A 15557-nucleotide genomic window follows, 5' to 3' on the forward strand; every position below is an offset into this window, starting at 1 on the left:
ACCCCATCTTGGAAAACCACTGCTGCTGCCAGAAACACACAGCTAGAGGCTGCAATAGGTACATCACAACTGGACCAGGCCATTGGCCCCACGTAAGGGGAGATTAGCTCTGCCCTTTCCTCCCTTTCTCAATATTCATTCATTAGACTTAGACTACGAACCTTTCCTGGACAGGACTTGCATGCCTTGTTCTACACTGCTTCGCTGTCTACCCCTTGGCTTGTAAGCAGTCATTTATAGCAATAGTGGGGGAGCTCTTTCAGCTCTAAGGCCATGTTACCTTGTGGGCAACCTTCCAAGAGCCACGTGGCCCTAGATGGGCAGGTCCAGAGGCAAAAGTTGGTGGAGTAACGAATGTGAATTTTACCTTGGTATGGTGGTAATAATAATATTTTATTTTTTGTACCCCGCCCATCTGGCTGGGTTTCCCCAGCCACTCTGGGCGGCTTCCACAAAGACTAAAAATAAACTAAGATGTCACACATTAAAAACGTCCCTGAACAGGGCTGCCTTAAGATGTCTTCTGAATGTCAGGTAGTTGTTTATCTCTTTGACATCTGATGGGAGGGTGTTCCACAGGGCGGGCGCCACTACCGAGAAGGCCCTCTGCCTGGTTCCCTGTAGCTTTGCTTCTTGCAATGAGAGAACCGCCAGAAGGCCCTCGGCATTGGACCTCAGCGTCCGGGCAGAACGTTGGGGGTGGAGATGCTCCTTCAGGTATACTGAGCCGAGGCCGTTTAGGGCTTTAAAGGTCAACACCAACACTTTGAATTGTGCTCGGAAACGTGCTGGGAGCCAATGTAGGTCTTTCAAGACCGGTGTTATGTGGTCTCGGCGGCCGCCGCTGCTTCCTGCACACACACTCTCTGTCCTTCTTCCAGGCAAGCAAGAAGCATGATCAGAGTTCAAGGACACATTCCAGACAGGCAAAAACATGCAAGGAGGATGTGGAGGAGGGCTGGTTGTCTGGGGACAGTCACAAGGCCTAAGGTTTCCCACCCTTGCCTTACTGCTAAGATACGTTTTGTTCTGTTTTTCAGAAGTGACCACACCAGATAAAACTTTGCAATCAGGAGCAAAGTGCTTAATGCTGAAATGTACTTTGGTGGAAAAAGTCCAGAAGGGAAATAATTACAAATTGGAAGGAAAGGATCTCTTTTTGCTATCTTTCTCATTCCCCTGGAGCTGTAGCTATTTCCTCGCTCCATTCTTTGAAATGTATGGGTGTTTTTTGTTGGTTTGTTTTTTTAAAAACCCTCTTTGTCCTAAAAGGAGCCTTTAGAAGCAGCGAGAGTGCTTCCACTCACTTATTTCCACGTCGCCAGAATGTCGTGGGGGTCATACTTTATGAAGCAAATAATGCAATCCTAGAGACGTCTGCTCAGATGTAAACTCCCACTGAATCCAGTGAAGCTTACTTCCAGGTAAGCACGCTGAGGATTGCAGCTTAACATCACAATCCAAAACACAGCTCATATATGAAGGGTTGGGGAATGGTTCCTGAACACAGTATAGCATAAAATCATTGAACTGTAGAGCTGGAAGGGACCCCGAGAGTCATCTAGTCCAACCCCCTGCAATGCAGGAATCTCAGCTATAGCATCCATGACAGATGGGCATCCAGCCTCTGCTTAAAAGCCTTCAAGGAAGGAGAGTCCACTGCCTCTTGTAGGAGTCTGTTCCACTGTCCTGAGTCTACTTCCTCCTGCCCAATTTACATTTGTAAGCTCCTTGGGAGCAGGGAACTGTTGCAGTCCTTTCACCTGCACCACTCTTTGCTAAAACAAAAGCCAGACCCCCCTGCCTCTGCCTTATTATTCATATAAATGCTTTCACAAACAATTCAGAGAGAGAGAGAGAGAGAGAGAGAGAGAGAGAGAGAGAGAGAGAGAGACTGTGAAGTAGGGGAGACATTTTGGAATGAACTAAATGGGCTTTTCTTCCTCGCCATTGTAACCACACAAAATAGCCATGGAAGTTGCCTTGTAGCCAGGGGGCCTCTGGGATGCAGCAGCAGGTGCTGTCGAGAAGGAAGAACCCTCCAGAAATAGGGCTCCCTCCACCTTCACTTCCATAAAAGGTTGCCAAGAGGCTCATCCCCCTGGGTCCTGAGTGCTGAGCACTTTTTCTCTAGCTGTAAAAGGGAGTGACTTCATGCCCTGTCCTCGTGCTCAACTCCTCCACCGGCAAACTCTCCTTCTCGAAGCAGTTCGAAAACACCAAGAAAATGGTGAGTCTCCTTTTACCTGGAATTTCCGCAACTTTGAATTAACTGGAATTATGCTTTCAGAACTGGGGAGCGTTTTATGGCTCAGTGATTAGAGCACCTGCTCTGCATGCTGATTCAGTTCCCAGCATCTTCAAATAGGGCTGGGAATGTCCTCTGACTAACATCCTGGAGAGATGCTGCCAGTCCGTGTGGACAGTACAGAGTTAGATGGACCGATGGTCTGATTCAGCTTAAGGCAGCTTCCTATGTGGGTAGAACATCAGGGGTAGAGCATCCGCATGGCATGCAAAAGGTCTCAGGTTCAACCCCTGGCATCTCCAGGTAGGACTGGGAGAGACTCCCTGCCTGAAATCCTGAAGAGCTGCTGCTCGCCAGTGTAGGCATTACTGAGCTAAATGGATAAAATGTTCTGACAGTATAAGGCAGCTTCTTCTGTTCCTAACTGGAGGTTTCCTGTTGCACTGAAAAAATGAAATGGGGATAGAGGGACATTGTCCCTCTGCCTTTCCCACAACTTGGGTTCAACCAAAGTAGTGGACTTTGCAGTACGTTTAGGAAGGTTAGCAAAAGATCTTTAGATGGTTGAACAGGACCCCTTCCTTTAATTCCTTTAGAACAAGTGTTAACCAAGCTCACGGAAAAGATCTCTCAATGTCTATTTGACAGCCTTTGCTAAATGGAACCTCTGTGGCAGACCTCTAGATACCATCACCAGAAAACCTGAGCTTCTCAGAGGAGGTTATCTAGCTTTTGATTATTTGCTTTTATAGGCAAATCTCCCAAATGTAGGACTAAATAGATTTTTAAAAATTTGATGCAGCAAACAAACAAAAAACAACTTTTTATATATTATTCAAATGTTCTCCACAAATCAGACCAGTAACAAAGTATTGCTGTTTTACACGGTGGGATTTTTTTTTGGGGGGGGCAGGGTGTATTATGCAGCAATAGGGTATTCGTGGTGGATTTATACAGGGCCAGTCATCCCCCCCCTTATTAGTTTGCTGTCTGCAGGGGCAATTATTGCACTGTAGCAAACAACAAACCAAAAAATAAACTGGAATATTTGTGGCATGAAAAGTTACAGGATTTCAACAGGTCACACAGCGTGATTCGAAATGCAGCACTATCTCTACCCAAAAACTTGGCAGGCGCACACTGTTTTGGAAGCAAGGATATTGCATAACCACCTTGATACCATCATTACTACAAATCATTGTGAACCCACCATAAAAAGGGCTTCTGGAGGGTCTCTAAATCTTCACCCATAACTAGAGTTCTCCTGTCCATTCATCTACCTCCTTCTCCAGGGTGCTATATAATCTGTATGAGGCTCAACGGGACAAATTCATTCTCTCCAACATTCTGAGATGGCTGAAGACCACTCAGCATGCTTATTCCTTTCTGGGCTGCTTGTCTGAGAGAGTGGGGTTTGGGGTGTGTGTGCGTGTGTGTGTACTTTTTGCTTATTTTATTATTTTAATGCTTAGTGGCACAGATTTGGCACTGTTTCTGCTGACACGGGAGCACTGTGTTTGCAATCAGAGGGATTGATAGAGGACTTTTCACCAGTCCAGCTATTCAGAGATGGGTGTGCATGTAGCAGCTTCATAGTCAGCTTCCAGGCTTCAATATTTAAGGGGGTCCAAAAACATGTGGTTGTATCTAATTAAGTGCTACTGAGAGTAGACTCATTGAAATCAATGGTCACGATCTAACTTGGGTCTGTTGATTGTCTTGCCCCTCAGAATGTGATCCCAACCAATCAGAGATCACATAGTGTAGGTGTGGGAAACCTTTAGCCCTCCAGATGTTGTTGAACTACAACTCCCATCAGCCCTAGCAAGCCTGGCCAATGATTATGGGGGTGGCAGCTCAGCAACATTTGGAAGGCCAAAGGCTCCCCCTGATGGATTAAATGTGATGCGGTGCTATGTAGCCAATCAGATTTGGGCATGCGATGACATCACAAAGCCAATTCAAGGTGGCAGCAATGTTGCCTGGTTGGATATCTGGCTCATTCTGAAAGGATGAGCCATACAGCCCATTTTGCATCCCATTCTCAAATTACTGAAAGAGGACTATATTCCCACCACCACCAAAAAGGCCCACCCTCATTTAAACGCCTCATTTTTGCCAGCAGTGCTTTCAAAGCATTGGGTGACTACAGTTAATGGGGAAAGTCCAATCAAAGTTCGGAACTTCAAAGTTCCCTTGATATATCAATGAAAGAGCATGCCTATTATTACTAATATCTTCCTGGATTTCTTTTTAATAAAGCAAGTGCTTTCTCAAGCAGGGATCTGATATCTCAAGCACCTTTCTCTAAAGAACAATCAATCATATTTATTATAATTCTTGCAAACCACGCAGATGATGTGTTGCTGTAGCAACAATTACCTTCATCGCTTCCCCTTCCTAAACAGTTTCTGTTTTCTCAGTCTTCAATGAAATAAAAAAACCTCATTCATGGGATGCCAGGGGTACACAGTCTCCACCTGGGAGCTGAAATCAGTGGGATTGGCGATACCCTCAGATATATTTTTTTCTACAGGAAAGTGGGGGAGAGGAGTGTTAAAGGACACGATCCTGACCCTAGTTTTAAAAAGTGGGTTGTAGGCAACATTAGAATAGACCTGCTGAAATTAATAGACCTTAATTAGTCATGCCCATTAATTGCAATAATCTGGGTCAGACCGACCCTGTGCCCCCAAATACTATCAGAATCACCACTCTTTGCAGTTAATGACTAACCCACCACTGACCCCCATTCCTCTTGCTCTTCCTTGCCCCCGCCTCTCTTACAAACATATATTTATTTCACTGGCACACTCTCCCTACTTGTTCACCACAGCAACTGGTATATGGAGGCATCCTGCCTGTATATTCACTATAACTTTAAAGCACATTCAAAACACATTCTGTCCTCCAAAGAATTCTGGGCATTGTAAGTTCACCCCTCCGAGTGTTGCAATTTCCCAGCAACCCCCTTAACAAACTACAGCGCCCAGATTTCTTTGAGGGAAAGAATTATGCCCTTGGGTTCTCGATCAGTTGGTTAGAGCATGGTGCTGAGAACGTCAAGGTCGCAGGTTCCATCTCCGTATGGGACAATGGCATATTCCTGCATTGCAGGGGGGGTTGGACTTGATGATGCTTTGGGTCCCTTCCAGCTCTTATGATTCTACGAAAGCACGTGCTCTGAATGTGCTTAAAAGGCTTAGTGTGTACACAGCCCATGTGGCTAGCAGCCACTGTTAGCTTAACCCTCTTCCAAAGCCATCCAAATTGGTGACTGCCATGGCCTCTTGGGGGAGCAAATTCCCTAAGTTTAGCTATGTGTGCAGGGTGAAAAAATCAGTTTCCTTGGCCTGCACTTGAATCTTCCAAAATATTGCTTTACTGGATGGCTCTGAGTTCTAGTGTTAGGAGTGAGGGAGAAAAACTTCAGAGATTCTCCTCCAGGTGATGCAAGGCCAGAGAGAAAAAGGTGGCAGAGTGTTTGTGGAATTTCCTCCCCCAAGAGGCCCACCTGGCACCAACCTGAGTCTTCTTCCACCCCTAGATAGACATGTTTATTCTCCCATAAATGCCCCCATGCCCTTTAAAAACATTTTCTTTTCTTTTTTGTTATATTTCATTTCTGCATCTATTTTTTGTGAAATGCCCTAGACGTTGTGCTTAAGGGGATGGTAAACAAACCTTGATCATATATATTGCAGAGGGTTGGACTAGATGACCCTTGGGATCCCCTTCCAACTCTAGAATTCTATTATTTTACCTCCCACACCCCTGGCAACAGCTATGGCCCAAAGCAAGACGTATTCCAACAAAGGGCAAATTAAATTGGTACATGGCTTCCATTAGACTAGGTAAATAAATAAATTTGCAGTTATAAATTGGAAATGCCTCCGACCACCCCTTGCTCGAAAATGCTTTGCTGATAATAAAATCATTCTGGGATGGATTGAATAGCGCTCAGGATCCTGAAGCTACACAACACTGCCCTCTGGTGCTTGCTCCTAGTTTGAGCTCAAAATTAACTCTGAAAACAGGTGGCAAGCTTTCTCCTCTCTTCTTCCTCCCAGAAACAATGGTGTGTGTTCCTCTTTACAACAACCCAGTGAGGTTGGCTAAACTGAGAGGCTATCTGGTGAATTTCATGGCTGGGTGAACAGCTGTGCCCAGGTCTTAAAAACAACAAACAAATAGTATTGTGGCAAATTAAGGAAAGACTGGCGAGTTTAATTTTGGCACAAAAATAAAAAGTTAAACCTCCAAAAAAAAATGGGGGGCACAAATCACTGAGGAATATAGCCACTTCCTCAGATCCCACATGGTGGAGGGCTACTGATGGTTTGTCCATGGTGAGAACAAAGGGAAATTGAGTTTTTATTATTATTACTTCTAAAAAGGTAAAGGACCCCTGACAGTTAAGTCCAGTCGCGAACGACTGGGGTTGCGGTGCTCATCTCGCTCTATAGGCCGAGGGACTGGCGTTTGTCTGCAAACAGCTTCCGGGTCATGTGGCCAGCATGATAAGTCACTTCTGGTGAACAAGAGCAGCACACGGAAATGCCGTTTACCTTCCTGTTGGAGTGGTACCTATTTATCTACTTGCACTTGATGTGCTTTCAAACTGCTAGGTTATATTATATATAATTACATTATATATATTACATTATATATGTAATATATAATGATAATGATGGTGCCAGGCAAGCATCCCTGGGGAGAGCATTCCACAAACAGGGAGCCACCACAGAAAAGGCCCATTCCTGTGTTGCAGAAAGTACAGTGGTACCTTGGGTTAAGTACTTAATTCATTCCGGAGGTCCATTCTTAACCTGAAACTGTTCTTAACCTGAAGCACCACTTTAGCTAATGGGGCCTCCTGCTGCTGCCGCGCCGCCAGAGCACGATTTCTGTTCTCATCCTGAAGCAAAGTTCTTAACCCGAGGTACTATTTCTGGGTTAGCGGAGTCTGTAACCTGAAGCGTATGTAACCTGAGGTACCACTGTACAGTGATATTTATTTGCTTAGGGAAGAGGTGAGGAAATATTTTCAGTCTGAGGCAACCTTTTCTCTCTTCTTTTTTTGTTGGGGGGGGGAGAGCAAATACCAACGTCTTGCTTTCTCTCTCTCTGGGTATGTGTTAAGGCTTGCAAAAGTACAAAAGGGGGCAGCCCTAAGGGGGCAACTCTCCTGAAACAGGCAAACAAGACATGAACATGCTCTGTGGGCATGGAATCCTGGCTGGCTGGCAGGGATAGGGCAGCACAGATCCCTGGAGGGAATGGAACGGAGTACCGTGGGAAAGGAGGTTGGCTGGCCCCCTGAACAGGAACACTACCCAAGGCATCGTTTTGTCACCCAGGCCCCAGTCGCTTAATGCCTCTCTTCACCTGCAGTCGATCGCCTTGACGCCGGAGCAGATCACCGAGTACAAGGGCATCTTTGAGATGTTCGACGAAGAGGGGAACGGCTTGGTGAAAACGGATGAGCTGGAGAGGCTCATGAGCCTGATTGGCATCAACCCCACCAAGAGAGAGCTGGCAACGATGGCAAAGGATGTGGACAAAGACAGTAAGGATTCCCTGTCTGGCCTGGCTTTTCAGAAAGAATTCTGGCCCCCCAAATCTAATAGTGCTGCAATTAAAGGAAGGGCTGTGGGAAGAGAGAGAGTTTGTGTTTATCAATCTATCTGGGAAGGGCGACAGCTCAGAGGCAGAGCATTTGCTCTGCATGCCAAAGGGCCCAAGTCCAATTCCTGGTGTCTCCTGGTAGGGCAGGGAGAGACAACCCTGCGTTGCTGCCAGTCAGCATCAACAATGGTGAGCTTAATGAACCAATGGCCTGACTCAGCATAAGGGTGCTCCGTATTATCTTGCTATATCCATAAAAATGTAAGACGTTGTCACGCTCTGCAGTTTGCATAGCTGCTGATAGGCAGCCACTCCAACTGCAGCATGAGGAACGGCAGGCTGGTCCAGCCAAGTCGTTTAACAGAGGGGGAGAGCCACTCTGAAACACCTCCCACTTCTGGTAAACACGCTTGTGGTGAGGTTTAACGGAGGCAAAGAAGGTGCTTTACACAGCGGCTTAGCAGACCACTCTGAAGCACCTCCTCCTTCAAAAGGGGGTGGAGCTTGGTGCCAGCTATGGGGGGGGGATAGGTGAGGGTATGGTGCAAAGTGGGGTTGGGGGTTGGTCAGGTGTGTGGGAAAGGCAAAGAGCTTGGCGAGTGGAGCAAATAGGGGCAGTAGCATCCCTCTCTCTCTCTCTCTCTCTCTCTCTCTCTCTCTCTCTCTCTCTGTTACACATACATTCAATTTTTCTCTCCCCCTGCCCACACACATTAGTTTGTAATTCCCAACCATTCCTCCCAGTAAAAGGAGCCTATTTATAGTGGTACCCTCAAGGCAGGACTGTGTGGCAGACCAGGCAGAGGGAGGAGGCAGCCGGGTACACTTGCCCCAGACCTTGGAGGGCTAAGCCAGCCAGGGCCCCCCACTAGGGGCTTACTGGTCTTACACTGCCATGCCAAGATCAAGACAAGCTCTGCACAGGCCTGGTACAAATGTCTGTGGCCCTACGCGAAAAGGATGAGCAGAAAGCATCCCAAAGTACAGCAAAGTCTAAAATGTCCAGAGTCTAAAATCACCAATGGAACTTACTTTTGCATAAGCACAGCCAGTGTAAAATCTGCACCTACTGTTTTGCATCCACTGCCCCTGGTCCTGACGACCACTGACATGTGTCCCTCGGACAGCTGTCCAGAAGGGAATGTTTTCGACCCTTGGGTTGAAAAAGAACTGGCTTATAGGAATCTATTAATGGATTCTAGAAGTCCTTCCTTCCTTTTCTTCCCCTAGACAAAGGCACCTTCAACTGTGATGGGTTCCTGGTTTTGATGGGGATTTACCACGAAAAGTCAAAAAACCAGGATGAAGAGCTAAGGGCAGCTTTCAAGGTCTTTGATCAGGAGCACAAAGGCTACATTGACTGGAACACCTTGAAGTAAGTGAGCAGAAGACAGGGCAAAGGAGGGTGGGCGTTGCCAAGTCTCCCGTCCAAGTTTGCTACTCACATCCACACCATTTAAAGTACATGGCTTTGGCCCAGAGAATCCTGGGGATTGTAGTTTAAGGGTGCTGGGAGTTGTAGCTCTGTGAAGGGTAAACCACAGTTCCCATGTGGTTGTAGTTGTTTTAGTATGTATGTGAGCCCAGCCTCCATTCTGTACAGACTAAAAAATGCATAAGAACATGAGATGAGTTTGCTGGATCAGTCCAGCAGCCCATCCAGTCCGGATGCCACAAGCGGGACCCGAGCACAATGACATTCTGTACACCTGCCATTTCCAGGAATTGGAGGAAGAACATAGCCATCATTCTGGTTTTGACGAGCATTCACCTCGAAGAAACCAGGATGAAGAGTTAAGAGTGGAATTCCCAGATTCGTAGGCATTGTAGTTTACCCCTCCCACAGCCTTCTAGTCCACAAATTTGTCCAGTCCTCTTTTCAAGCCACACAGTATTCATCCTGGCCCGGAGCAATCCAATTCCGCTCATCCAAGATGACATCTGTGATGGTTGTCATGTTGGCGGCCATCACTGCCTCTTGTGGGAGTGAGTTCCATGGATTAAATATGCACTGCATGAATCGAACGGATCTCTAGCTCTTTGTGAGTGCAGGTAAAGCAGAACCTCCATGTTTAGAGGCAGCATACCAGATAGTGCACAACCACGCCTTACCGTGGCCTCTGCCCTTTAGGTATGTGCTGACGAACGCCGGGGAGCCGCTGAACGAACAGGAAGCAGAACTCATGATGAAAGAAGCTGACAAAGACGGGGATGGGACCATTGACTATGAAGGTATCAGAAATGCATGGGGAGTTAGAAGGGAGGAACGTCTCATAGGTACAGTCAACCATATAGAATCATTCATAGAATCATAGAACTGTAGAGTTGGAAGGGACCCTGAGGATCATCTAGCCCAACCTCTCTGCAACGCAGGAATCTGCAGCTGTCCCACATGGGGATCAAACCTGCAACCTTCGTGTTATCAGCACCATGCTCTAACCAACTGAGCCACATCAGCACCCCTATCTTTTTGTTCAAAATACACATGGCATTAAAGAAGTACGTAGACACAATCTAACAATTGGCAAGACTTCCACAGTTCTGCCTCCTCCTCCTCCTAATTCTCTTGTCACCAATGCAACATGGTCTTACTTGACCTGGGCTTTGTGGATTGCATTCTTATTTTTCTCTTTAAGAATTTTGGAGTTTTAATGAACATTCCATAGCCCCTCCCTAGCTGAGTCAATGGTTCAAGACTGCTCAACCTTAATCCAGCAAACCCACGGTTTTTACACATTTTGTGTGACACACTGTGCAATACTGTACATGCCTACTCAGAAGCAATGCCCATTGAGTTCAATGGGACATAAAGCAAAAGCAAAAACTCCACCCCCCCACCCACTGCACACCTTGGTCTGTAGAGTTCACAGAGTACAACAGTATTTGGCTACACCCTCTGAGATACCACCATCTGACTTTACTGTCCCCGCCATTGTTTTGCACATATCCTGAACTCAATTTCCTAACCAATTTCCTAGTAGGATGTTTGACTTGAAACACAGATAAACCCAGGAAGCACCATCACAGTTCTTCAGACCTTCCAGCAGATGGCAGTATAGTGCACCATTCTGACATTAGTCAGTACTGTATCCGTATTTGATAAATTGCAGCGTGTGCCACTTTTCCTACTCTTAAAACAACTGTCCCTTAATTTGCTTTTACAAAATATGTGGCAAGGATCTAAAGACCGTTCTTGCATTGCAGGAGGCCATGCGGTGGTTGCTGCCCAATCGTTTGCTCCCACAGGTTGTGGTATAGTGGTTAAAGCGTTGGAATAAAACCTGGGGGAGACTAGGGTTCAAACCCCACTTTGGGTGACCTTGGGGCCAGTCACTGCTTCTCAGCCTAACATGCCTCACAGGGTTGTTGTGAGGATTAAATGAGGGTGTGTGTGTGGAAAACCATGTATGCAACCTTGAGCTCATTTGAAGGAAAGGTAGGATATAAATGCAGTAAATAAATTGAAAACAATGCTTGGATTACTACAGAAACATGGTTGTGGTTTTTGGTGGTGTAGACAGTGGCGTAGAGATGGTATTATCTAGCAGGAGGTTCCTTAGACAGTTTCCCCCAAAGACCAACTGAGCATGTTGCCCACCCCCAAGATCATGTATGGACAAAAATGTTTGGCTCAGATGCACTCTCCAACCAAGGATGTCCCTGTACATGTTTGTTTCAGAGCAGCAAATGGAGGGGTGCTCTTTCTGCCTCTGCAAGACCCATCCAGGCTAAGGATACAGCTTGCCTGCACCCTGGAAAGTCTCACTAATATGACCAAAATCTCTCTGGCTTTGACTCCAGAGACTTTGGGTTCTCAGGGCCCATCCTTTAGGGTCTGACATCTCTGGGCCATTAATTCAGGCCTGGCCCTGTCAAACATGCAGCCCCCTACAAGGTTGCTCGGAAGGTCATGTGTCCCCTCCCCCTGGCTGAAAAAATGTTCCCCACTCCAGGAGTAGTGTGAGGCATTGGCTATTTCCACATTGCCAAAGGAGAAGGAAGACATTAACTCCCAAAGAGGAATATATTTGAATAAGATACACATATGTAGAGATGCAGTTTGCAATAACTACTATGCACAATGCATCTCACCGTAGCAGGGAAGATTGCAACCGGGTCCCCTATGTGTCCTCGTTGGTATGATGTCCAGGTGCTCACTGTTAGTGGATGACCTCTATTTGGGCGATGTGTCAGTGGCTGCAGCTGGCTCCATTCACCCACACCTGGCTGCCGTTTCTGGATTTCTATGCTCTAGAGAAAAAAGCAAACTATTGTCACGGACTGGTTGGAAACAGAGGAATGGGGGGAGGAACCAGCTGTGGAACACCTCCCCACACATACACACACAAGGGAAGAAGGATGAGAGGCCAGAGGGAAAAGGGGGGAAAGACCGGGAAGAGACGGTATCAGGAGCTGAAGAGGTAACAGAGCTTAGTGAGCTGGGAGAGTCTGTAGCAGAAAGTAGTCCAGAATCAGAGGCAGAAGCTGAAGCAGGAAAGTGAGGGAAGGGATGGCAAGAGGCAGAGATGAGTCAGGCTGGTGCAGAGTCACGGGTGTCTCCCCCTCCTACTGTGACAAGCCCCCTTCTTTCCTGGTCTTCCAGAACTAGAAGAGGTATGAAAAGGGCAGAGGAGAGGTTGGTTGCACCCAGGCGCAGTCTTTGATTGCTTGGGGAAAGACCCGGAGAGGAGGCGACTTAAACAGCTGCGAGAAGGCGGGGATGTTCAGACTTATCAACTGGTTTTCATGGAGTAAGACCACCAGGAATGAGCTACTCTGCTCATTAAGTCTAACACACAACCAAATCTGCAGAAATAGTGTTTTTGCTAATAAATAGCTAAATCCGACTTTAAATTGTGATTACTTACCGGCATGCTCCTGTGACAACTATTGATTGGCAATTGAGGCAGGGTCCTTGAAGGTAGGTTGCAGTCTGAGCGCCTGGAGCCAGGAGGCAGAAGGAAGGGCGCACTAACAAGGCAGAAGGAAGTCAGAAGTTCTGCAAGGCTTACATCTCTCTTAAGCTGCTGACTAGCCCCTTCAGTGTCACCTGATTTTCCAGGCCACATGGACCATGCACTGTTGGAACAAACTTGTAACGGGCCCCATTCACACCATACATTCAAAGCACTGTAAGTAGCCATTGCTTCTCCCAAAGAATTCTGGGAGTTGTCATTTGTTAAGGGTGCCTAGAGCCATTAAAACACCCCTCACAGAGTCGAGTGCTTTAGCAACCAATCCCTCTTCCCGGGGAATTCTGGGAATTGTAATGCTGAAGGGGATAGAGCTTGTCTCCTAACAATTTGCAGCATGCTTAACAAATGACAGCTCCCAAAAATTTTTTGGCGGGGAAGCCATGGCTGTTTAAAGTGAACATGGCCAAACTCTGGGAGATAAGGGCCTGACTGGCAGGACTCTACACAACATCCAGGCCTACCTCAAACAGGGCAGAACAATGACTGGCTGGTGCTGATGGTCAGGCCTACCAGCGCAGGCCTCCATGTGAAAAGAATGGGTGGTACCTATCGAGTGTAATGCTTGCTAATAAGTGGCTTGGACTCAGATTACCAGAAAGATCGTGCTTCCCTTTATGAACCTGCCAATGTGCTAAGATTCTCAGGCGAGCACCCTGTCTTGGTCCCATTCACATCAGACGCACAGTTGGTGGTGACATGATAGAGAGAGCCTTTTCTGTGGCTGCTCCCAGATTGTGGGATTCTCTCCTCCCAGCTAGACTGAAGATCTAATCAGGCAGGCCTTTGAAAAGGTGCAGATGATGTTGACCAATGGACCAACCATTGGGACTACATTTATATACCAACTTTATCTCCCAAGGAGCTCAGGGTTCTCCTCCTCCCCTTTTCATTCTCACCACAACCCTGTGAGGTAGGTTAAGAGATTTACCCAAGGTCACCCAGTGAGTTTCATGGCCGAGTGGGGATTTGAAACCTGGTATCCTACAGGTCATAGCTTGGAGAAGTGTGCTATAAATACATTGCATGTAATAAACAAACAAGCCCCACTGAGCTCAGCAGGGCTTACGTCTCTTGAATTTGTGTTTGAAAATACAGCAGAAAGTTAAGCAATGGGCACGGGGAGGAAGAAAAACGATCAATTCCACCTTCTTCCTAATAAATATCTATGTTTGTTTTCCCCTTCTAGAGTTTGTGGCGATGATGACCGGTGAATCATTTAAATTGACCCAATAAGGCCCACTGGAAGAAATTAATTCTTGATGTCAGAGTCCCGTCCCCACTCTCCACCCAAGCGACTTTCCTGCTTGCAATGTAAATAGACAAAAGGGGCAAGTCTCACAATGTCTGTAGGTAAAATAAAAAATATTGGTGTACAGATCTCCACATCCCTACAGCAAGAAGTTTGCAAGCAAAGAGGGGTGAGGGAAATCCAGTCCCAGCGTGTATCTACATGACAGAGTTAAAACAGGTTTAAAAGTGTAATTCGGTCGTTCTGCAACAAGAGCCAGGCTAAGCCACTTTACAGAAGATTCTCCTTCCTTCAGAGAAGACCCCGGAACTCCGACAGGCATCTACCCCACACAAAGTTAGCATAGCTTTAAGGCTGTGTACTCACAATACTTTTAAAGCACATTATTTCCCCCAAAGAATCCTGTGAGCTGCAGTTAACCGTGCTGGGACTTGTAGCTATGTGAGGGGTAAACTACAGCTCTCAGGAATCTTCATGGGAAATAATGTGCTTTCAATGTGCTAGAAATACATGGTGTGTGCCCAGCTCAAGTTAAATCGCCTTGGGCAATTGAGGGCTGGAAACTGGACAGATTGCACTTGTTTAAGATTCATATTAATAAAATTTCAATGAAACCAGTTTCCGTTTTCTTTATCTCCTAAGTGTGGCTTTTTGGATAGAATCAGTGAAATAAACGCAGGCCTATAAGGCCAAGAACAGATGCGGTTAAATGCTGGAAGATGCAGGACAGATTTTTAAAAGAACTATGGCACTTGCTCCCACAGGAGGCAGTAATAGCCAACAACTTGGACAGCCTTAAGAGGATTGGACAAATTCTGAGGGGATAAGGTTATTAACAGCTACCAGTCATGATGGCTATTGCTCTACCTCCACATTTGGAGGCAGAAATGCTTCTGAACATCAGTTGCTGGAAACCATACAGGAGGGGAGAATGTTCTAGTGCTTGGGCCCCGCTTGCAAGTTTCCTCAGTGGTATTTGGCTGACCACTGTGAGAACAGCATGCTGGACTAGATGGGCCATTGGGCCTGATCCAGCAGGCTCATCTTATGAGCAACATACTGAGTTCTCAAACCGGAATGCACATCTTCCTCACCGTGTTCCTGTGCGAGTCACATAGCCCTCACAAGATTGCAGGCCCCCCCGGCCCGGTTTCTTTTTTGGGGGGAGGGGGAGAGCGCTTTTTTCTGGCAAGATCTCGGCACCCAAAATGGCCGCCGGGCCCTCATGTGAGGAAACGGGATGTCCCATCTTCCTGGGACAACTTGTGCAGTATGCCAGTAGAGAGATTGGCTCTGAGGAAGAGACAAACTGAAGCCTGATTTCATCTGTATCACTTAATGTTTAGAAATGCTAAATGTCTCCACCTATGAAGGTATCTTACACAGTCTTGCACCACTGTTGCTGGACTATAAGGTCTATCTGTACTGACATTCCACCTGCTTTTGAAAGACACAC

At 46.6% G+C, this 15557-nt stretch overlaps 1 protein-coding gene and 1 long non-coding RNA gene across 4 annotated transcripts in view; one reads left to right on the forward strand and one right to left on the reverse strand.

The window, feature by feature from the left end:
- Positions 1–14009, reverse strand: part of LOC310711465 — a 31268-nt gene extending 17259 nt beyond the window's left edge. For both annotated transcript variants that reach the window (XR_014528465.1, XR_014528466.1), the window contains exons 1-2: positions 12745–14009; positions 11969–12127 (exon numbers count right to left, since the gene is read on the reverse strand). This is a non-coding gene — a long non-coding RNA (uncharacterized lncRNA). The remainder of the gene's footprint in view (positions 1–11968; positions 12128–12744) is intronic.
- On the forward strand, positions 1149–14718 carry CALML6 (calmodulin like 6). Of its 2 annotated transcripts, none has more exons than XM_083513357.1 (5): positions 1149–1424; positions 7643–7817; positions 9107–9251; positions 10008–10108; positions 14039–14718. In XM_083513357.1, exons 2-5 carry the CDS (start codon positions 7694–7696, stop codon positions 14083–14085), a joined length of 417 nt encoding a protein of 138 aa, XP_083369483.1. In that variant the 5' UTR covers positions 1149–1424; positions 7643–7693; the 3' UTR covers positions 14086–14718. The 2 variants fall into 2 exon arrangements, with proteins under 2 accessions (XP_083369483.1, XP_083369482.1); XM_083513356.1 differs by lacking the exon at positions 1149–1424 and adding an exon at positions 2061–2230.
- Positions 14719–15557: the final 839 nt, after the last annotated feature.

The sequence above is a fragment of the Podarcis liolepis genome (genome assembly GCF_965112155.1).
Source record: "Podarcis liolepis genome assembly, chromosome: 7".
In the NCBI taxonomy this organism is placed as follows: domain Eukaryota; kingdom Metazoa; phylum Chordata; class Lepidosauria; order Squamata; family Lacertidae; genus Podarcis; species Podarcis liolepis.

Coding starts and splice junctions, on each gene's coding strand:
- CALML6 (XM_083513356.1), top strand. Junction 7,818..9,106: donor AAAGGATGTGGACAAAGACA/GTAAGGATTCCC, acceptor TTCTTCCCCTAG/ACAAAGGCACCTTCAACTGT. Junction 9,252..10,007: donor ATTGACTGGAACACCTTGAA/GTAAGTGAGCAG, acceptor TCTGCCCTTTAG/GTATGTGCTGACGAACGCCG.